General features: G+C 42.6%; 1 protein-coding gene across 1 annotated transcript; it reads right to left on the bottom strand.

The window, feature by feature from the left end:
- Positions 1–490: 490 nt before the first annotated feature.
- Positions 491–5,456, bottom strand: LOC134528792 (uncharacterized). The gene is made up of 3 exons (XM_063362458.1): positions 5,384–5,456; positions 5,200–5,281; positions 491–4,891 (listed from the first exon to the last, which is right to left on the bottom strand). Exon 3 carries the CDS (start codon positions 4,881–4,883, stop codon positions 789–791), a length of 4,095 nt encoding a protein of 1,364 aa, XP_063218528.1. The 5' UTR covers positions 4,884–4,891; positions 5,200–5,281; positions 5,384–5,456; the 3' UTR covers positions 491–788.
- Positions 5,457–23,600: the final 18,144 nt, after the last annotated feature.

Raw genomic sequence — 23,600 nt, 5'->3', positions numbered from 1 at the left:
GCAAAACACCACCACTTCCATCCCAACCAACCAACCAAGAAAATGCAGCACCACAAAACAACGTAGGTGCATAAAACCACCACTTCCATCCCAACCAACCAACCAAGAAAATGTAGCACCACAAAAACATCGTAGGCGCATAAAACCACCACTTCCAACCCAACCAACCAACCAAAAAACGGAGCACCACAAATTAACGTAGGTGCATAAAACCACCACTTCCATCCCAACCAACCAACCAAGAGAGCACAGCACCACAAATTAACGTAGGTGCATAAAACCACCACTTCCAACCCAACCAACCAACCAAATAAGCACCACGAAACAGTGTGGGTGCATGAACAAAACGAATCGCACCACGAAACAGTGTGGAGTGCAAGAAATCAAGGAAAAAATAGCACCAGAAAACCAAAAATCTAGGTGTAAAAAAAACAAACCAAAAAAAGCACCACGAAAGAGTGTGGGTGCAACATAATTACAACGAGCGGACTCAGGAAACCAACGATGAAAAATCCATCGACGAAGGCTATGTACACCAAATCAACAGAGACATGGGTGGCTACCAAGTAGCAAACACTAGTCCCATACTCGTACATCACGGTACAGATTCCAGTCAGGGTCTTCTTCTCGGCTACCACAACAGCCTGGGACACCGTCAGAGAACACTGCGCGAAACGTACGAGCACAGACACCAGTTTCAACATTTCATGTTATTTGTTCAGTTCCTTTTTTCGTGGAAGGAAAAAAATACCTTTTTGCATAAATACTGCGGTATGGTTAAAATAACATTAACCATTGTAGCCATATGGTAATGTGTGTATACCATCATCGCATATTATGCGTTTATCATCGTACCATGAGAGTGATATTTTATTCGAGCATTCTGTGTATAATGTCATTTGGTGCGACCGTATGGATCGGACTTGCGCGCGCTTTGTTGTGTGTTCCTCCAGGACCTCGAGGAAATCTTCAAATAATATTTTATTTTTTACAACGCACTTTTGTATTCCTTTTGCTCTCTTTGTAATCGTTTCCCCATATCTGTATGTATATAGCTTTGCTCGGAGGCCGACAAACTCCTCCATCGTCACCCCATTGCACTCGTCCTTGAATTTGCCCACCACTTTTTTATTGGTGGGTGAGTAGCAGGGGTGACCAATGGGATACGCGCTCGTGTCAAACACGCTCATGAGCGCAGAGTCGTCGGCCAGGTCCTGGTAGAAATTGCGCGTCTTGATTTCATAGATGAAACTGTCCGTATCCATGTACGCCAGCGTGATGTTGTCCTTATATTTCTGTTTCATCACATCATAGTGGAAATTATACATGAGCGTTTTGGACAAGTCCAGGACCGAGAACCCCGCATATATAGGGCGGTCAAAGAGGATACTCTCATGCTGGAGTTTGATCAGAGCCAAGTTTTCATCGAGAACTGTCCTGTCCTGGAACGCTGGCTTTGCCACTACTTTCCGCAGCCTCTTCTCGCTGCATACGAGTTCCATCCGCTGCCTCTTCCTCTTTTGTTCTAATAATTTACCAAAACATGCATTGTTTGCCAGCTTGAAGAATTCCTTCTCGAAATCATTTGTAGCATGTTGTCTCATAATCGTATTTTTTTCAATATAGGACTTCATCCACGCACGCTGCTCAAATTGAAGTACTCTATGAATTTTCTTTATTTGCAGTCCGTGCTGGAGAGCTTGCTTCAGGTTTCTATAATGGATGATGTAATTTTCCTTATGCTCGAGAGTTGTCATTAATTTAGTTTGTCTCGAGCCGGGCGGGCACTGGCTGACGGGCAGGAACGGCAGGTCCTTATGTTCCTCGTGGAGGGCAGACGGATACTCTACATCAACTTCTAGGATGTACCCCATCCGCCCCTCGTCAGGTATCGACATCACGTCGATATCAGCGCCCACCCACCTGAAGCTTCTGACTGGCAGCGGCAGCGACATGGCCCATCCGTAGAGGTTGTTGGCGTCCAGATAGAGTATGTGCTTCGACGACTGGCTGGGATCGTAGGTGCGGGTAAGGCAGACGTTGTTGGCCTTGCAGTGGCGCTTGACCACTTGTGCCACCCCACCCCTGATCCCAGCCTCGATGAACATATACATGTCATAGTCGGTTATAAGCTCTAGTCGTACCTGCGTCTGTTTCAACATGGCGTCGAACGTGAACCCTGGGGAGCTGACGTAGTGGCTGCAGTCAAGCCCGTACGTGTCGAGACAGAGCTGACGAAAGTTCTCGAAAACGTCTGCAAGAAGCAGAACGTCCGTCTTTAAATATACGTCGCTGTACTCGCCCAGGGTCACACAGCCGAACTTGTTCCACACTGCCTGCGCATGACTGTATTCTGCATCGCTTATATGGCTGTCATTTAACATATTATAAAATTCTTCCTTTGCAGGCAGTTGTGGCTCGTCCAGTTTCTCCCAGCTGGAAACATAATCATAGGGGAATATACCCTTTCTCGTGACGAGGGACATTTCTTCTGGTGTGAAATATTTCGAAGTCTCTTTGAATTTGTCGGCTGGCAGATACGATGCAAGGGACGCCAAACTTCGTGCCATGAACCTGAAAGTGTCGATAAACTGTACGGAGAATTTGTTGCCCAGACTTTTCGAAAATGTTATCATTTTTTCCTGCGTGTGGGGGATTATGAATATTTCCTTGTTGTCGTAGCCCAGTTTCTTGATGATAAACTTCTCGTCGTAGCTGAGGTTGTGGAAGTACACAACAAGCTTCTTGGGCCGCCTGCGCAGAAGATTGCAGCTGTTGCAGGCGGCACCAAGGTACTTTCCACTGAAGTGGTCGTGGTCCTTGACTTTATAATTTTCCATGGTAAATACTGTATTACAGTAGCAGCACTGTTGGGCTGCGGCGAATCTGGCATACTCTTGAGCCGTCAGCGGCGTCATGGGCAGGCTGGTCTGGTATATTTCCTTCACCCGATTCCCAATATCGACTATGTCCTCCACGAATTTTTCTTCATCATCGGGCCCCCTGTATAGCATCGGCTCTTGTGGCAGCGAGGCGGTGAGTGTGGCTGGGATCACATCAGTATCTACCTTTACATATATGCAATAACTAAAGGCTTCGTGCTTCTGGTAGGCCTGTGTGCTCGATTGCTGGGGGTCCGGCTGGCATGATGGGATGGGTACTAGCAGGGCTTCAAAATCCGCATAAACGACGATGGGCATCTTTGTCATGTGGTGGTAATTTTTAAACTCCAGGACTGGGGGCTGGCCGTTCTTGTCAGCTTTAGGCATCTCGACGCGCACGGGAGCATGGGTGTTGCAGAACTTTCTGTGCGCGTCGAGACACTGCTGCCCTGACAGTCCTGATTCACGTGGCAAATCGTGATAGTACGTGAAGCATCTCTTGCAGACATGAATCTTTTCTGTGTGGGCAGTGATCTGAGGTCGGACGAGTCTTGAGAAGTTCTTAATATAGCAGAAATGAGAGTTACTATCTTCGTTCGACAGAAGCAGGAGGTCGAAATGATGTTGCTTTTCCTCCTTCCCCACACGCACTGGCGCGATCTTGTCGTTCTCGTCAATGTTGTAGACGTTGACAGACACTTCTTTGTTGTTCCTCTCGAAGATCTTGATTTGGTGGAGGGGGGTAGGGAACTCCAATCCTGAAAAATCAAATTTTCCCTCCAGGTCGTGGTAGCGCTTGTCCACACGTTGAGGACTCACCCCCTCCACGTACCGCGCCAGTATGGCCCACTTGAAGCACTCGTTGTCTTCCAGGTTCTTAGGGTTTATGCATGCTTCACGGTTCTTGATGACAGCAGGCAGATCAATGTAGGAGGAGACTCGCAGTGGTACTAACTTGTTGAAGCGGAGCTGAATTTTCTTTACTGCAGACAGAGTCCACCCCGAGCCTTTACTGACGTATTCGTCTTCCTCCCTACATATTTTCTCAATGCATTCCGTTACTGCCTCTTCAATGTCGCTCTCTTCGTAGATGGGTACATTCTTCGTCTTGAACGCCCTCTTGTCGACACCTTCATCGAAGGGAGCGGGCTTGGCATAATCGCATTCAAGCCATACATTGAACTTAACTGGGCCATTTTCACGTACTTCCTGGGAAATGCGATTGATCAAATTATTTTTCATTTCGCCCAGGTACGTGCAAATATCTTTGGTCGCACCATTGTTGACTGCCACTAAGGTCTTTAGGTTGCGGCGGAACGCACTCTCCGCCTCAACGAACCCGGTACCGCCTGCCTCCAAGTCAACCTGAGCCTGGTCTGGCGCTTGCGCCTCCAAGTCTCGCTGTGCCTGGTCGGGCACACTCGCCACGTATTGCGGACGAGTGCTGGGGCCGGGCTGTTGCAGGCCGGAGGTCACGTCTACGCACCGTCTCTTGGGAGCCAGGCCCTTGCACGTCTTGATGTGCACAAACAGCGTATCTTTACGTGTGAATTCGCCCTGGCATGTAGTGCATGTAAATGATATGCGCTCAGGGTTGAATGAGCACTGACTCTTCTCGTGGCGTCTGGCATGGTGACTATGTTCAAATTGCTGCCCGCAGTGAATGCACCTCGAGCCTGTGCTGTGCTCGACGGTGCCCTCACACGTTCTCATATGGCGGGCCAAACTGTCCTTGCGGCTTATTGTCATACCGCAGATATGACATTGGCTTGCTGTATTACAGCCAGGATTAGCTGCGCAGATGCGCTCATGCCGTCTGGCACTACGGCTAGCGGAAAACAATTTGCCACAGTACGCACACCCATTCCCTGGTGACGGTGCACATACCTGTGCTGGCCCCGATGTCGAGGGCTGGACGGCTCCCGATGTCGAGGGCTGGAGGGCTCCCGATGTTGAGGGCTGGCCGGCTGCCACGGGAGCACCAGACGCGGTCCTCTTCATGATGAAGTCTGTAACACGGGCGGAAAATTATAGCAACAAGAACATCATAATTATCACACACAACTACACACACACACACAAATAAACGTGCATAAATACAACCACGAGCGCACACACACATACACACACACAAATAAACGTGCATAAATACAACCACGAGCGCACACAAACAAATACACGTGCATAATTACAACCACACCTACACACAAACAAAATACACTTGCATAAAGACAATTACACGCACGTACAAACACACACGCACACACAAAACATCAGAAACAAGCACACACGCATAAAATAATTAAATTCAACTCACCAGAAGAACACAGGAACGACTCTGTGTGTACTGCACGCACGCACAACGAGGAGGGCTGGAACGCCGTACAGCACACAGGAACCTTAAACATAGAAAAGAGACCACCTGGCTTAGCACTCGAAATTTTTTTTTCAAGACAGCGCAAAGACACTGACGTCAAAATTACTATGTTTTATGTACTGACCGGAAACGTGGCAGAACCGCACGGAACTCCAGAGGGCAGACAGGCGTTCTCCAAGCGGATCACACTGGGGAGTAGCTCGACGCAAGGAGAAGCACTGAATACCTGCAACACACACAATATTTTTTACGAAATGTACTCGTTTTTTTTTTTGTATATTTCTGTATTTAATTGTGATTAGATAATCTGTATTTTATTAAGTATAACAAATTTCTATTTTTTTTATGAAACAAAATATTTTTTTTTCTATTTGATTATGAAACAAAATTATTTTTCTATTTGATTATGATAGCAAGTGCGCGTGCATCTGTTATTTATTTGGACCAGGCGAGGGGGCAGGCAGGACGACTTGAGCGCTCCATGCGGCGGTGCGCGGTAACTAGCCAGACGTCAGCCGCACGGCACGGCGGAAACATCGCTCCGTGCACCACGGGTGGAGTGGTGAAGTATGGAGGGGGGAGGGCACGCTCTGCGCGCTGCCCCGCCGGTAGGACACGGGTGTACACGACATCCATCTTGTCGCAAGCTAAGACGTTCATGCATGAATAAGAACTAACATTTCGTGCCCCGGGGGAAAAAAATATTATTTCAAGATGAAATATACTGCAACTGATGACTCTAATAATTTCGACTAGAAAAAAAATTGTAATAATCGCGACTGTAAAATATTACTACTGAACCTAGCGCAGACGTAACATCTAAACCAGTTCCACTCGCACACATCATCTAAACAGTACCAATCTTAGACGTAAAAAAAATAAACACACTCAAAATTTCTTAAAAATTTTTGGAAAACAGATGGTTACTACTCCTCGTGCGTACGCCTTGCTTCTTTATTATTATTATTATTATTATTTCTACTCTCTCTCTGCCGGCCGGCTGGCCGGGGAGCCGGCGGGTGTCGCGTCAGCCGTGCGCGCTCGCTCGGGTGTTATCACCACGTCACGTACTATGAAGCCCCCGACGTCTCACACGGCAATTTATAGGTAAATTCCCCCCTTGGTCACAGACTCTAGCCAATCAGGCCCTGCGAAAACTGCAGCATGGCCAGGACGATTTTTTGCAATCAGGGGAAGGGATGAGGGAAAAGTGGGAGGAGCGAATGTTGCAGGAATAAGGAGGGGGGGGGGGAAGGAAATGTTGACTGTTTGGTGGGGGTATTCACTAGCCAATCAGATTCACTCAGCTCCTGGCGGCTGGAAGATTCACCACGTGAATCGCCATGCTCCAGACGAAATAATTACCAACTTATTGAAAATTTATATATATTATGAATCTTTATAGAATATGTTATTTTCATCACTTTCATATTTACATAACTGGCTGTAAAATTATCATTTGTTTTTTTTTAATTTTACGATTACCTTTTCAATATCAAATTATTATTTTTTTAAACGGAAGGGGAAATAAATAAAAAGTCATTACAATAGTTTTACATTATTTTTTATTACTTCAAAACATCTAGCAAGGCAGAGAGTACAGAACACAGGGCGGTACGAATGGTTTTTACAGAATCAAATTCGTAAAAGTCCGTAGCATTATCACTGTAGATCTGCGGCGTATCGACGCTCAATCCATGTCTCTTGATGCTGCGGCGACGGGTTGCCGGTTCGAGTCTGGGAGAGGGTCGACGTCGAGTCCTAGTCTTGAGTTCAGGTCTGGACAGGTCGCTGCGCTTCGAAGCGACGAGTTTGGACAGGTCGCTGCGCTTCGAAACCTCGGGTTTGGACTGCTCACTGCAGCCCGGGGTGCCGGGGTCGATACCGCTACAGTCTTCTGGCGTGCAGTCGGATGCGTGTAGAGTTGTACCGAGAATTTCTTCCTTGGTGCATGGAAGAACGGATGTTGGTCTGAGGTTAAACACGACGCACTTTTCCGCTCCGCAACAGTTTATTTGTTGTTGGGATGGCTCATAACTGCGTGGCGAATGAGCCATTAGGAAATGTAATACTTCACCGTAACATATTTCCGTATACGTGCGTAAATTTTCTTCTTCGTCCAGGAAACTGTATTCAATACAGCTGTAGTCTGGTTTCGCACTCAGGTACTCGGTTTCCGGGTTAAACGTCGTCATCGTGTCCGAACGTCAACTGATTGATAGAGCACGGTTTTCGAGCTATTTATAGTAAAAAAATTAAATTCAGGTGTGCCAATATTTGACAAATAAAAAAAATCGGGTTTGCCAATATTTAAAAAAAAAGTTATTCGCACTGCTGCGCGTGCCATTTCTGCATTAGCTGCGAGTTTGTACAGGCACAGACACGTTCAAACTTGTCGTTTGGATGCTTGGCTTCGTACATTGAACAGAGTTTGCGCAGGGAAGGACAGCCGTAGTCGGTCTGTATATCTACGATTTCAGCTGCGTCGTCGTCACACAGTTCTCGTAGCCATTTCTTCTGTTCAGGTCCGGCAACGTATATTATGCCACGCGGATTTTGCAGTAGTAAATCTTGAAGTGTGTTTTTCACTTGATGGTACGGAATTTTTCCTTCGTCCCACTCTAGTCCGTGATAATATTTACATAGCCATTCGTTCGACCGTTTACTTTTTTCGTCTAGTAGTTTCCACGGATACGGGGGTCGGAAGCTGTGGGTTCGAGTCCGGCCGTCGTGAGTGACGGCAATTTCCTTGAGCACGAACCCATTTTGACTCTGGAAACCTTGCAGGTTGCAGTACATTCTGAAACCGACTGATGATGGGATGGTACATGCAGACGTATTTATATCTAGTTCAATATTTTCACGAGACCTGAAAACGCGTCGTAATTAATTACTCTGTCGTGTAGGATTAGACAGTACGCCGTTGTGAGTGGCGGTACGTCATCTTTCGTGGAAATTTCCAATCGACAATCAATCATAGAACTGCGAATCGATTCGTCTTGTTTGCTCACGTCAAATACGATTAGCGGAGCTAATGTTTTATAGGTGTCTGGACTCAGAATCGGGTGCGATTCTCGTCCGTGGTACGAAGATTGGAACTGCGTGTACATGTGATACGGCAAGGAAATACCACCATTTTCAAAATCAATGTTCATGTCCACGTACGGGTAACTTTCGCTGTTTAAAAATAATTTTACATTTTCCATAAAACAGTGGTCAAACACCGACCTGTCGGCTTTCAAGTTCATTTGTCTGTCTGTCTGCAAAGCTAATATTATATATCTAGGTTTTTCCGTACTGCTCGACGTCTTGACGACCCAGTGATTGCGTCTATTCTGGGTCAGTAAGGGGCACGTTACGAGATTCCAGCTCCTGAACGCAATTTCGACCGTCTTGTCCTTTTTGACGTAACTTAAAAGTCTGACTCTTTCTTTCGTGCTGACGGTTATGTGCGGAACAAACCACTCGGTGCTCGTGACGGTGACTGCGACCGGCTGGGGGTCGTTCCCGGGTGCTCCCACGACGGCATTCAGGTGCGTTGTCGCTAGAATTAACACGAGTTCTTGGCGGGCTTGAATTAATATTTTCTTGTAATCCTCCGCGAAGCCGAGAAGCATCGAAAGCGGTATGCTAACTTCGAATTTTCCAGATTCGTAGATGGGAATTTTGTAATCGGGTTCCATTCCAAACCCTGCGATTTTGGTCGCGCTCAGGTCGTTCGGTGTTAGAGACAGGTAATTTTTCATCGTGGCGGTAATGCCCAAGTCCCACGATTCATCGATCGCAATATTATTCAATTCGAAAATAACTCGTTCGAATAAATGTAATATTCCGTTTCGACCGAAATATGCAGTTGTGGGATGTGTTCCGTCCGCTTTTGTCAACGTGCCTCTTATACGAATAAACGATTGGCAGGGTAGAGTATATACATCTTGTTTCTGTACCGGGATGCGTATTTCCCTACCGGGCATGTACGGCCCTTGGAGGTAGGGTGCGTAGCAGTGATATTCAAATTTATTTACATCGTCGCTAAACTGAGCTTTTTCTGACACGTTTAAATAATCTTCCATGCTTGTGAACTTTGTAGCCTAAACTGCGGAGATACTTAACGTTAAGAGGTGTTAACGCGCCGCGGCCTCGCAACAGACTGGTCCTGGGTTCGTGTCGCTTCTTTGATTTATAGGTCTTGAAAATCAGTCCCATCGCTTCAAGTGTAAACGTAGTGTAATTTCTTCGTTTCGAAAATTTACTAGTTTATCGTTTTGATCGACAATGTCCACTACCACTTCGTGTACTGTTTTGGCGAGCACAGGGGCGTAAATGATACTTTGCGGTACTTCGACCAGTTTATATCCGGGCGAAACCGTTGGCGAAAACTCGTGTACCATGTTGTTTAGTTTTCCGTCGAGGTACGTTCCACTTGCCAAATTACAGTTTATGCGTATTACATTTGTCGACATGATATTTACAGGTCGCGTGGAGACGTGCAAGGTCTTGGCTGCGTATATTTTCGGTTCGAATCCGAGCATTGTACCTATGGTGCCAGGTTTCGTAAAGTCGACATTTTCACTGCAGTAAAGTTCGCACTGTAGCGTGTTTGGATTATCTCGCAATTCGAAAATTGTGTTTGGAGACAGGGCTTGCTTGATGTAATTTGTAATATCGCTCAACTCGTATGCGCCGGTAGGTATGGCAACTTCCCGAGCTGTTGTTCCATCACTTTTCAAGAAGCACATTTTGCAGTTTTCCTCGTCGATATTAGGTATGGCATTATAAGTTTGAAAATCTACGAGCCCGATACACCATTCCCCGACTAAATCCAGAGGCGGGTAGAATGTGGCTCGTAGCTGCGAGCTACGACCTGTCAATATGAGTGTTACGGACATGACTGATTGATTTTCGCTACTGTTCATTTATTTTATACTTAGGAATCTCAAGCACAAGTGTCCGCAATTTGTTTGATTAGGCCTCTGTTCCGTTTCGTAATTGTAAAACAACGTAGTGGTCCGACCCAGGTACCGCCTAAGTTCGGGCGGAGGGCGTAGATTACCGAAACTGTCGTAGTAAGTTGCTTTTTTTCCCGTCTTTACATAGGCCACCCAGTGCGTGCCGCGACCCGTCGACGTGTCTAAATTAATTATGGCGCACTCACGTGTCTTTGGCTTGCTGGGCAAAGTGTCTCGCATAAACACGCCGCGGAAATTTGGTATTTTAAGTTTGCGTGCGTACTTTATTAAATCTACGTTGGTGAGCGGTCGTTTCGGTAGGGAACTTAGGATTTTCTCTTTACACGTTTTTTTCTCATGCCTCGACCTGCCTTGTGCGGCCGTAAGTACAGTCCTGCGCCGTTTTTTTTTTTACCGATGGCAATGGCTTCCATGCTTGCATTATGTCGTTGTGCTTCCTTTAATTGATTTTTCTGGTTCTTGCTAGTGTTGACTGCTCTAGCGATATTTGCCGCGGCTACTGCGATCCCGCCTAGTGCACCTATAGCAGGCACCAGCAGCGGTAAAAACCCGCCCTTTTTCTTATTGGATCTTTGTGTCTTGCGCTTCTTGGTCTTGCGAGACCTGGTCCGGCGACGAGCACCCATTCCTAATTTCGTCTTTGCCTTCATGATTTTAGATACGCTCCAGGCCGCGATTTTCTCTCCTAGTCCCGCGTCCGGCGATTTGCTTATTACCTCGGCTTCCTGTGCCAATATCTGATCTGCTCTGTGCCTAGATTCCAGATCCTTGCTTAATGAATATGCGATATCGTGCTGCTTGCACTTTTCGTCGAGAGAATTAATGCCCACGTCACCGCGAGCTAACCTTTTCGCTAGTTTCGTGCCGGGGCCGCAAAATCTGTAGCCGGGAATGTGTAGCTCGAATGGTAGGTTGTTTATCAGCGAGTTCACGAGTCCCGCGCCGATGTGTTGTTTGTTCCTGCCTCTTCGAGACATTACATGCAACTGACCTAAAATCAATATATACCATTGCTCTTATAGAATTTACGTCAGTACGATGGAGGTCGTCAAGCAAGATGTTTGTTTGCCAGTGTGCATTACGCAGGACGATGAAACTGTCGGTCGTGAATCACGACATGGTATATTATTACCGTCCACCGTACGTTGCATCATAGCGGGACCGTCAAACTGTGGCAAGACGTGTGTTTTACTGAGTTTACTGGAGGAGCCAAACGGTCTTCGGTTCGAGAACGTTTACTTGTATTCCAAGTCGTTGCAACAGCCAAAGTATCAGCGCTTGGCCGCTGTTCTTCGCTCGGTGGATGGTCTGGAGTATTTTCCGTTTAGCGATAATACCGATGTGGTGTCTACCGACAAAGCAAGGCCTAATTCCGTGTTTGTGTTCGATGATGTGGCTTGTGAGAAACAAGGCATAATACAAGAGTACTTTTCCATGGGTCGACACGCCAAGGTAGACTGCGTATACCTTTGTCAGACGTACGGTAGAATACCCAAACATTTGCTGCGAGATAATGCGAATGTTATAGTTTTGTTTCGCATGGACGAACTTAATTTACGCCACGCTTACGACGATCACGTAAACACCGACATGTCGTTTCAGGAATTTAAAGACATGTGTTCCTTGTGTTGGAAAGAAGAACACGGATTTCTAGTCATTGTAAAGGACTGGCCTCTATATAAGGGCAGGTACAGACAGGGTTTCGATCAGTTTATCGTCAAACATGAATCATAGCATTTCTAAATTTGGACGCAGCAGTCGAGCTCCGCGTACCGAATTATGCACCGTGAAACACGATGATGAAATACGTAAATACATTTCGCTACTTGGCCAAGAAATAAAACGCGCAAAAGATGAACTAATCGTGTACCTCGTAGCCATAGACCAGCGCGTGGAAGCTTCGGATTCTCGAATTCGCGACATGATCGAAGTTTCGAATGCACAAAGACGCGACGACCTAAAGTCGCTTCTGTCAAAACTTAATTCACGTCTGGTGTCTAAAGGTGCTTCGAGATAAACAGTATGGATGTTAACACCGATTTGGCTAAGCAACTGCACGATGTCATCGAGGCCATACGAACAAAGTACTTGCTCGCCAAGCAACATAGATTAAGCGACGAGGTTCGAAGAGAGGAAAAATTGAGGCCCTTGAGTGCGCGTCTGGATAGTTTCATAGCCAGGCGAGGGGGCGTCGAAAACGAGAAACCGACTAAAATCGAAGTAAAAGAAGAGCCGCAAACTACGTCCACGGGCAAACGAAAGCGAAGTCCACAATTAACAGACGATTCCAACGTATCTACTAGCGAAGACGAAGTTCGTGTCGGTCGAACTCTTAGGAAGAAACCGCGAAATAAAAAGGGTTTCGAAGTCGGTCCTCTCGCTAGCGAGTACCTGGCCTCCTCTGTGCCTCGAAACAGCGACGCGACGTATGGCGTGCATAAACGAGGTAGTAAATGGGTCCTTGGTTCGAAGGAAGTACATTTCGTGTCCGGCGATAATATTGAATGTGGAAAAGAGGTGATAAAACTTACTCGCGGATTATGCGAACTTTTGTTTCGTAAAAAACCGCGACGATATTCAGAGGTGGATTTGCGAAAATATAGAAGATTGCTAGATGCTTCCAACGCCGTTTACGCGAAAAATGACCCGAAAACGGGTCGATTCAAAGATTACGAACATGAGAAATATCCTTTGATAGCTAGTCTTTTCTTGGACATCGAGGGGGCCGGACTTTATAAACTCGACACTGGTAGAAAATTGGACTATGTATATTATGACGACCCCAATGAAATAGTTGATCGTCTTAGACTGCTGCAGGCATCTCAGAGCGTGGGAAATAATTCGCACACCAACGAAATCACTTCCATACTTGAAGAATTACGGGAAGCGGGATATATTGAATAGTGATCATGTCAAAGTTTGCCATTGCGGGCGAGTTGCATAAACCCGCAAGACGTAATTATCCACGTCGAAAAATAAAAATCAAAGGATTAGACGACAATTGGCAGTCTGACCTGATCGAGATGATTGAGTATTCGCGTGTGAACAAGGGCTACAGGTACATTCTCATAGTCATAGACACTTATTCAAAGTTCCTGTGGGCTAGACCCTTAAAACGGAAAACCGCTGTGGAAGTTACGAGTGCTATGGCGGATATTTTGAAACATAAGCGAAGACCTTCGTTACTGCAGACGGACGACGGGAAAGAATTCTACAATGCATCATTCAAGGCATTGATGAAAAAGTTTGACATTACGCATTATTCTACGTTTAGCGGTGTCAAAGCATCAATGGCAGAACGTGTGATTCGTACGATGAAGAATAAACTGTATAGGAATTTTACAGCGAACGGTAATTACAAGTGGCTGAGTTTACTTCCTAAACTAGTACGAGAATACAATTCTACTGTGCATTCTACAACGAAAATGAAGCCGAAGGACGTAAAGGATAATCGACTGCTTCGAACTGTGTACTCCAAGACGAATATACTAGATTCGCGAAAGAAAAAAGCGAATATCGGCGACATTGTGCGGATTTCGAAAAATCGCGGAATTTTTCACAGACCTTACAAGGGGAATTGGACTGGTGAACTATTTCGTGTATGTAGAATAAAAAATACGTATCTGCGTACTTATTTTCTCGAGGATCTGAAAGGAAAACGTATAACAGGGGCGTTTTATGGAGAAGAGATTATGAAAACTAAATTTCCAGATACTTTTCTCGTTGAAAAAGTGTTACGGCGTAAGAAGGGTAAGGCCTTAATACGATGGTTGCATCATGGACCGGAGTTTGACTCGTGGATTGATGAAAAGGATATTTTAAAACAATGAGTTTTTTTTTTTAAATTAAATACTTGTGTGTGTAAAACATATTTTGTGTGTAAATAAATCTTTGTATGTAATAAATTGTATTTTTTTTTAATTTCTGTACGTGTATATATGGGCCATGCGGGGAGCGTGCGAGAAGCGCGGCTGCTCCGTTACGCGGTCGCCGGTGCAGTGAGGCGACTTTTACCCCCTCCACAGCGCTCGCGGCGGTGGTGGGGGTCCGGCGCCCCCCTGGCCGCGGCGGTGGCAGCGGGGTGGAGGTGGTGGGAATCTTAGTTTGCAAAAATTTCCCTCCTCTCCCCTGGACCAGGCAGGTGCATCTTCCCCCTCCATGTGGCTCGCCGAACCGTGGGACCCGGCGCTGGGGGCAGAGACCTAACGTCCTCTTCAAGGACACGTGTGCTGGTCGCCACGTGCTAACAATATATTACAAAAATTATTTTATAAAGAATAACTTTTAATATTTATTCCAAGTATAAAGTAATAAAGAATTAATTTTCTTTACACGTATAGAGTCATAAAGAATTAATTTTTTTTACATGTATAAAGATGTATAATTTTTTTTACAAGTATAAAGATGAATAATTTTTTTTTTTCAAGTATAAAGCTGAAAAGAATTAATTTTTTTCCAAGTATAACGATGTATAATTTTTTTTTAAAGTATTTTTTTTTCAAGTATAAACATGAAGATATATTTTTTTTTGTTTTTAAAAACAATGTGTGTATAGTGACTTGGGGGATTTATTATTACGATAAAACACAAACATTAAAAATTTTTTTTTTCCATTTTATTTTCTCTGCGTTTCATACATACATATATATACATCGCTCACACATTAGTTTTTGCCCCAATTCCCCCTCCCCCCTACCAAGTACCTTCTTCGTACCGTTTAGACGTAGATTTTTTTTTATATTCATTTGTTTAACAAGTTTTTTTTATACATACTTTAACATCAAAAACATTATAAGAATTTTAATTTAGTTTTGTAGATATACATTTTTAAAAAAATATTTCTTGATTACAAAGTTTTTTTTTACAGAGATGCAAAACACAAAATAATTGTAAGAACATGGCAATTTTTTTCTTCGTTCACGTTTTGATTAAAAAGATTCACTGCATAAAATATACAACTTCAAAATAGTAATATTTATAAAATATATGACGGTTGAATTTTGCATTGCCTATGAATATGCATTGCCGCGTTAAAGTTAGCGTCGCACAATAGTTTTGATCTGGCCACGGGACACAGTTCACGACAGCAAGGTGTCTCAAACTTTGAACAATAACCTAAATCATCGTGGTACATGTACCTACAATGTTTTAGTCCACCGCACTGTTCACTGTAGCGATATTTACGATTACCGATTTTCGATGTCTTTAGTTCATCAATCGAACACGGAAAATACGCTTGCGGATGGCATAGTTTGATTACACAATTTGGGTTCGTACAGTCATATGCAATTATAGGTTTCACGGTACCGAAGGGATCCTTGGAATCCCATTTAAGCCTAAAGTGCATGTCGTCGCGACACGATTCAAAATACGTAATTTCAGTGGTGAACACGTCGGTAGTGGAACCGTAATAAAACACTTGATATTGAACGCACTGCTGTCCTGATCGTACGAAAGAATAGTTTTCTTGACCGATGTCGAACAAGGTACACTTTTCAGTCTCGTGCATGATTATATTTATTACGTGAAAAAAAAATAACCATCAGTCTCCGCGACACGAAGTAAGTACTCGGCGTCGACGGACGTCTCCGCGGCACGAAGTAAGTACTCGGCGTCAGCGGAGGAGGAGGAACTGAGGCAAAAAACTGACGGCTCCCGGGTCCTGCGGCCGGTATTTATACTTTAAAACAAATTAGGGGTGAGGAGGAGGGTAGGGGTGCGAATGACGTTAAGGTGAGGGAGGGAGTGGTGGAGGAGGGTGGCTATTACGATAAAAAATAATAATAAATTAAAAAAGGGGAGGGGTTGGTCGTCATGTGCGAGAAAAATATTTTTTTAGGGGGATGAAGGGGGGGGGGGGGGGTGTAAGTTCGTATATGCATTGGTACCAGTGGTGGGGGTCAGTCTGCTAGCACCCACCATTGAGGAAGGAGCCTGTCGCCATTTTTAATTTTTTTTGACCTCGTCGGGTTCGAACCGAGGACTCCAAACTCCGTGTCGTAAAAGTATATTTTTTTATAAATATTTGATTAAAATTTTATTAATTGATTTTTTTTATAATTTTTAAAAAAATTTTCGTTGAAATCGGATAATAAATAAAAAAGTTAAAGATGGCGGCCGTAACCAAAATTGCAACGGTGACGTCATCATCCAATATGGCGGAAAACAAAATGGCGGAATTTTCGAGAAAACAAAATGACGTCATCCAAAATGGCGGATCCAAGATGGCGGATCCAAAATGGCCGTCGGGGTCAAGGTCAAGGTCAAATGTCAAGGTCACAACCATCCAAGATGGCCGCCGTGACGTCACAATACAATATGGCGGACACCGGCACCGGCACCACACCCAGAACCCAGATCTCGGACATACATTTACATACTACTAGTGTCCTACCCATGCAGCGGATGAGAGAGACTGGGGCTGTTGTCCAGTTTCATGTTAACAGGAAGCAGTTGAATTACCATTAGCCATTTATATTTACATAACAAAACAGATAACACAACAGAACTTCTCGAGCACTGAATACTAAATAACAATTTATTATTATGTATTAATAAGATTATTTTGTAATAGTAATTATTAATTAAGTTCAAAAATATACTGCCTGTGTTAGGGTGCATTCCGAAAGTGTTTGCGCGTTGCACTGCTCTGTCCCTACTTAAGCTGAAAGAAAACAAAACATTTGGGAAATAAAATATAAGTATAATTACATACTATTTTATTAAGTACCTATTATTTTAGGGGTGCGTGGCACATACTCTAAACCGCCTCTTGCAGGGGAGACAAACACACGCACAAAGCACACACACTCGTTGGCAGAAGGTTTGAATTGGAGGTGGATGGTGCGGGGCAAGGCACATCGGGCTTATGGAGTTCGTAGCCCCAGTCGACATCACATCTATAAAAACAATAGAACCTTAGAGATTTTGCAACAATTTCTTCATTTTACTTTGAAACCATTTTGGTCCAGATGCCACAACATATACCAATCATTGGTATTTAAAAATGCTCTTGTGTTGACATATTTAGTAATGTTTACTCTGCTCAATGAGTTTATTGTGATTATAAGCCATAGACAAGTCCAGCTTTAAAAATTTTTGGTTTCATTCAAAGAGCTCAATAAATCATCTACTTAAGGAACTGGATGCCTGTCATTTTTCAACACATGTTAACTTTGATATTATAGTTCCTTGCAATTCTTACAAATTCTTGTAGTTTCTTCACCGTTAACAATTGGAATAATAGGTGTTCCCCACTCTAAGTAATTCCACTTGTTTTATTACCCCCTTTACTACCAAATGATCAATTTATTTTTGAAACTTTTCTTTCATAGCATAGGGTGTTGAATATGGTTGATACTATACTGGCATGGTATCTTCCATTGTTTCTAAATTTAGATAACTTTTGTTGTACAAGCCTTACTTATCTGTAAACACTTCAGGATAAGTTGCTGTCAAGCTCATAACTAAGTTTTCAGCTTTTTTGTTGTGTATTGTAAACCAAAATTCATTCATATACATCCTATCAAACAGGGGATTTGCACCTCCCCCCACCCCCCACCCACCCACCAACCTGTTTTTTTATTAAACGTAACAACAATTTTCTCTTCTTACCATTCAAATCTACTCTGACCTTCAGTTATTTCCCCTGAAAAGCTTCTAAAGCTCCTTTCTGCTTTTATCAATTCTGTACCCTCAAATTTCTTAAAATACATATCCTCACTTATTGCTGAAACACTACTTGACTCACTGTCTAATTCAAACTTAGTCAGTTCACCCTCAACCAGTACCTCTTTTTCAAATTCATTTACACTAACATAATATATTGTTGAGTAGCCACATTTCTGGAATTCCTTTGAATATGTGCATTATTAATGTTTAATCCTTCTGTTGTCTCTCTTCAATTCATCATTTCCACTACTTCACGCACTGATGTTTAAAATGGTGTGGACAGTTGAATAGATTTTTTATAAGTCAGTTTTGGTTCACTAAGCAATTGTTTTTGAAGTCCGCGGTTGAAGAGAAACACATGAGTCTACTTCCGTTCTTCACGGCCATAACATTTAAACAAAATAATATTTGAAAATATAAAAACCCTGCGGCACAAAAAAAATTTGATTGAAGTCCAGCGAACCTAAGTGGCTTAATGGTACCTTCGCATTTATGAAATAATCCCATGTGTGGCTCTAATTAAATTAAATAAAACAGTTGACCGACTGAGGCAGGTCTCGAGAATATAAGAAAGAGTTTAGTACAATTGAATGACGATCTGAATTACTTAGTAGCGCGCAACGATGATGTCCCAAGGGTGCTGGGGCCGTTGGGCAGTTATGGCGGCAGACAGCTCTGGATGGCGTCCTCAAACAAAGACATAAAGACCAATGGATTATTTAAAAATCATGCTGCAGACATTGAAATAATAAAGCACAAAAATTCAAAAAATTAGGTTATACTCTTAAATTGATGCAAACCCATTACTTTATTTATTATTTAAAATATTTAAAACATATATGGAATTTAACATCTATCAGGGGTGCACTCAGAATTATTAAGTCCGCCAGAAGATAAACAAATAATAATGGAAAATATTTATGTAGCTGTTCATAATCGAAAATAGGCTACATAACACTTGGAAATACAAAAAATAAACAAAGACAATATTATTACTTTAATTATTGTGAAGTTGCACTAATTAAAAATGGCCATGCACACACGTCGCAACTTACGTACAAAATGTACCACTCCAGGGAGAAGGGGTGGAGATGTAGCCTCTGTGCGTCATCAATACGTACAAAGGCATTATCAGTTTTAAGATTACAAATAAAACTATGAAAAAATTTAATCTAACTATAGGTAAATTCAAAAAAATAATAGAATTATTGCTTGTTGATATTTTTAAGAAATCCTAACTTTACTAATACCTACCAATGAACATTATTGTTTAATTTAGCAAAAAAAAAAAAAAATACACCTATTAAAATATCTAACATCTTAAAATTCATTCATATTAACAAAAACAGTCCATTAAATACTATGCCAACTTTTCAATTTATGCTTAACAACAAGCCAACAAGCCATTTATTTTACAGTTTGAAGGAAACATGTTGCAGATCAGCAAATAACCCCCAACCCACGCATGGATAAACATAAAAAGTACCCTCACAAAATATGTACCTTAAGGCTGGGTTCACAATTGAAAAAATAACAGTAACAGTAACAGTAGGTCGTGTGCATAGGATATGAACGCCATGTTTCCTAACCTAACGATTCACAATAGCAGAAAGTTGGTCGTGTGCATGGGAGCGAGGTCGTGCGCATAGCAGTGAAATGAATATATTTTATTTCGGTCGCGTACGCATGGCACAACAGCCAATGAGAGAAGAGCAGGATGCTTTTTTGGCGGGACTAGAAATATATATATATTTAGTAACCATATTGTGGTAAGAAAATGTCGAGATAATAATAGTATTATCGTTATTTTGAAAGTTAATATGTTTATTTACTAACACTGCTAACAGATGTCGCATAGTTCGCGAAATTTCATTGGCTGAAATTACAGTAAGAATTCAATTGTGAACCAATTTCGCAGTTCGCACAGGTCGTGTGCACAGGTCGTGTGCATGGCTTGCTATGCACTCGCTTAATTTTTTTAATTGTGAACCCAGCCTTATGCTGGGTTCACAATTGAAAAAATAACAGTAACAGTAACAGTAGGTCGTGCGCATAAGAATTGGCTGCCATGTTTTCTTACCTACTGATTCACAACAGCGGTCGTGTGCATGGGAGAGAGGTCGTGCGCATAGGAGGGAAATGAATATATTTTATTTCTGCCGCGTACGCATGGCACAACTACCAATGAGAGTAGAGTAGTTTGCCATTTTGGCGGGACTTGAGAACTGTTTAATATGGCCGAACATACCTATGCTGCAGCGATGGATGAGAATATGCGTGAAGAATTGGCTGAAGGGATGTCCCAAGATGTATATTTAGAAGATAAAACCGGGGATAATTTGCTAGTGTAAGTTGTGAAAGGTTACCCACACCTTTATGATCGTAAATGTCGCGATTTCAAGGATTTGAGAATGCGAGAAAATACATGGCAAGAAATTGCCGAAATACTGCATTGCACAGGTAAGAAATTAATATTTTATCCTAAATGAGAACAATTATTATCCGTATAAGTCACTTAGATAATTATCTAGAATAGGTACTATAGTTTTACAAAGTGTAGTTTAGGTTAAGATAACTTAATTAAAAATACTATCATGTGCATATTCAGTTAGCTACATTTATAAATCTTAAAAAATGGTGTGCTACTCTAATTTTTTATGAGATTAGTACCCAATAGTATAGGAAATTATCATAACTTGGTAAAAATAAAATAATAAAGCCTTCTATAGTGTTTATATTGGTAAAAGTTTAGTATTGCGTATCCAAGTTGCAATGCCCCAAGATACTGCCTTTTGACCCTTTCCATTTAATTTAATTGACAATTTAACATGTTTTTAATAATATTCAATTTGCTCATAAGATTTTTTATTCAATTAATAACTCATTTAATTAATACCAATATGGACTAAACTACTCTGAAAACAAACAAAAAAAAATTAATCACATGTAGGAAATTAAATAACGGCAGCATAAATGTGAATGCTCAAGTATTTGGAACCTACCAACTGGTACCTATTTATACTTAATTGTAATTAATATGATCAATTTTTATTATTAAAGTACCTAATAGGTACCTATATCAACTTCAGTTCTCAAAAGCACACGTACAAACCTGGACGTGAAAACGATGGTGGCAATGTGACTGCATAATTATTGTGAATAAACCTAAAAACTGGGTTTTTTAAAAAACTGGCTTGAATTTGGAAACACCCCTTAATCAGTAAATAGTAGGACCTTCTTAGTGTTTGAAAGAGATATGTTCCGATTTTTCCTGATTTATTTACGGAAAAGCCTTGATGCGAGAATATAGTTTTTTTTATTATTAAAGAATTGGGGAGGTTTGTGACATTTGCGAGTGTTTTCTGCCTTAGTTAACTTTGATAAATCTAATTTTTTTCTCAGACATATGTATATGACAAATATATTTAATTGGTACTGAATGTTTGACGCCAGCCGATAGTGCGCCTCTTAGTCGCACAGGCCGCGATGCCTCTCCGACGCCTCTCAAAGCCGTGTGCCACGAACACGCCCGCGCGTGCAACATGGTGCAACGAGTGTGAGTGCACCGAACGACCCGCAGCTAGCACCACTACCGGCCACCTCGGCGGAAGCACTCCGCCGGGTGTGGCAATGTGCTTCCGCCGGACTATAATAGCATCAAGGGCACATGTTTTCTCTCACAGACATAAACTATGTAATGTATATTTCATCAAATGTTTTTATTTGTTAATTCCATTGTTCAACGTGCGAATAGGTCCTAAACTTGGCCGCGTCTGTTTCCCGCGCGCTGCGCTTCTGGCGCGCAATTGGCAGGCCTGCTGTAGCGCTGTGCTACACGAGTGAGTCAGTACCCACCGGGAGCTCGAAGAGGCTGGTCGTCTTCGCGCAACGTTGAGAGGCCACCTTCGCGCCAATTCCGCAACCGCATCTAGATCGTGAGTACAACACCACTGGCCGTGCATCACCGCGCATCACCGCGCATCACCGCGCATCACCGCGCATCACCGCGCAGGTCTTAGCAGCAACGTCCGCCACGTACTGTTCGCTCAAAACTCCCCCCTCTCCATAGTAAGCGGGGTCATCGCCGAACAGCCGTACACGCGCAGAGCTCTCTAACCCCGAACAGTCGCGGCCAGGGGATGGATAGCACCATGTAGAGGTTGATGTGTAATAAAAACCACACTTCACGTAGCAGAGTGCATCATTTGTAGTATAAGGCGTCTTGGGTGGCCTAAACAGCCCAAGGATCACCTCTACGGACACGTCCCTGCCTCCCGCCACTCGGCCGAACCCAAACCCCGAGACCCATCCCGCAAGACTTGATAGCTTTGACGGGGAGGCAGCCGGAACGGTGTCATGTTGTGTTACAGCATTTGACTGCCAATCCAGATGGAAGCGCCTAAGGGAGCGATACTGCAGGGAAAAAAAATTGCTTGAAGTATCTCAAAGAAGTGGTAGTTGCCAAAGCTTCAAAAAGGAGTGGATTTTGATGAAGGAGATGAGGTTCTTGGATGCCCATATTCTTCTTCGAAAGTAAGTAATTTGGCAGATTAATGAACACATCTTAAACTTACTCGCAGCTAAGGAATTCTTAAGTTTATTGGTTACTTAACACTCACGTAAGAAAAATGGTGTTTCTCTGTTATCACATCATGTTAACCTACTTATCTAGGTATTTCTCAAATAAACACATATTTTTTTTTTTTTTAAATTGTATTTGTTATTAAGGGCCATGTGACAAGTCACATTCAATTGAAAATATAAAAGATGGGAACACATCGTGTGTATCTGGTAAATTTGCTATGTTGTGTCTTTCGAAATAAGACAAATAACTAAAGCGAAAGGTTGGTGACGTTAGGCCAGCTACATTAATAATATGTAAAATCTTTATTAAACAATGTATAATGCAATTTGTAGTAGACTTGAACTAGCTTAGTTATTATTTGCAATATTTCACTGAAGCTATAACTTTAGAGATGTAACACTTGAATTGTGGCTGTAATGTTTCGTGTAAGTGACATTTATTGAGTATTTAGTTAAAAAATTACCTAGGTTCAATCTTTAAATAAAACTTTACTGGTAGTTCATTAATGCTTGCAAATGTTTTTGAGTTTATTGTATAAACAAAAAAACTATAATGCTTGGGGGACCGTTCATTAATTACGTAAGGACAGTTTTTGCCCATTTTGACCTCCCTCCCCCTATGAAAGGACACACAAGATATTTTGGACCCCTTCCTTCCCCTTCTTACTTTAAATTGTACCTAGAGTTTCCCTAATAAACGTTAAGTATTAAATAGTTAAATGCATTAGATAAGGTTCAGTTACACTGAAAAGATTATTTAACATAAATCAAAATTTGTAATTTTTTTTTTTTATGTTTGGAAAATGTGTATTATCATTAAAGTAAGATTTGAAACAATTATAAAGTCAGGAAATAAATCGGTCCACAGTCTAAAAACATGGAATAGGTACTTTGCGTAACATAATGAATGACTAGATTTGAAATAGTCTTAAAGGAAATCAGTCAAAGAGTAACAGCTGGTTCAGTACAGATCATCAAGCATTATCCAGGCTGAAAGGGTTGGCAAGCCATACCTACTGCCCAGTCTGAGAAAATCTGTAGCTTGTCAGATGCAGCAGCAGATGGCACTGAGTTGTGAGCAACACACTGTTAAGCTGTGATTGTCCGATGTGTCCTGGT

The sequence above is a fragment of the Bacillus rossius genome, chromosome 2 (genome assembly GCF_032445375.1).
Source record: "Bacillus rossius redtenbacheri isolate Brsri chromosome 2, Brsri_v3, whole genome shotgun sequence".
NCBI classification, from domain to species: Eukaryota; Metazoa; Arthropoda; class Insecta; order Phasmatodea; family Bacillidae; genus Bacillus; species Bacillus rossius.
Note: the sequence above shows the minus strand (reverse complement) of the source record. Positions and strands in the feature narration are given on the sequence as shown.

Excerpts from the sequence above, each read along its gene's own strand:
- LOC134528792 (XM_063362458.1), bottom strand. The coding sequence starts at position 4,883 with ATGAAGAGGACCGCGTCTGGTGCTCCCGTGGCAGCCGGCCAGCCCTCA.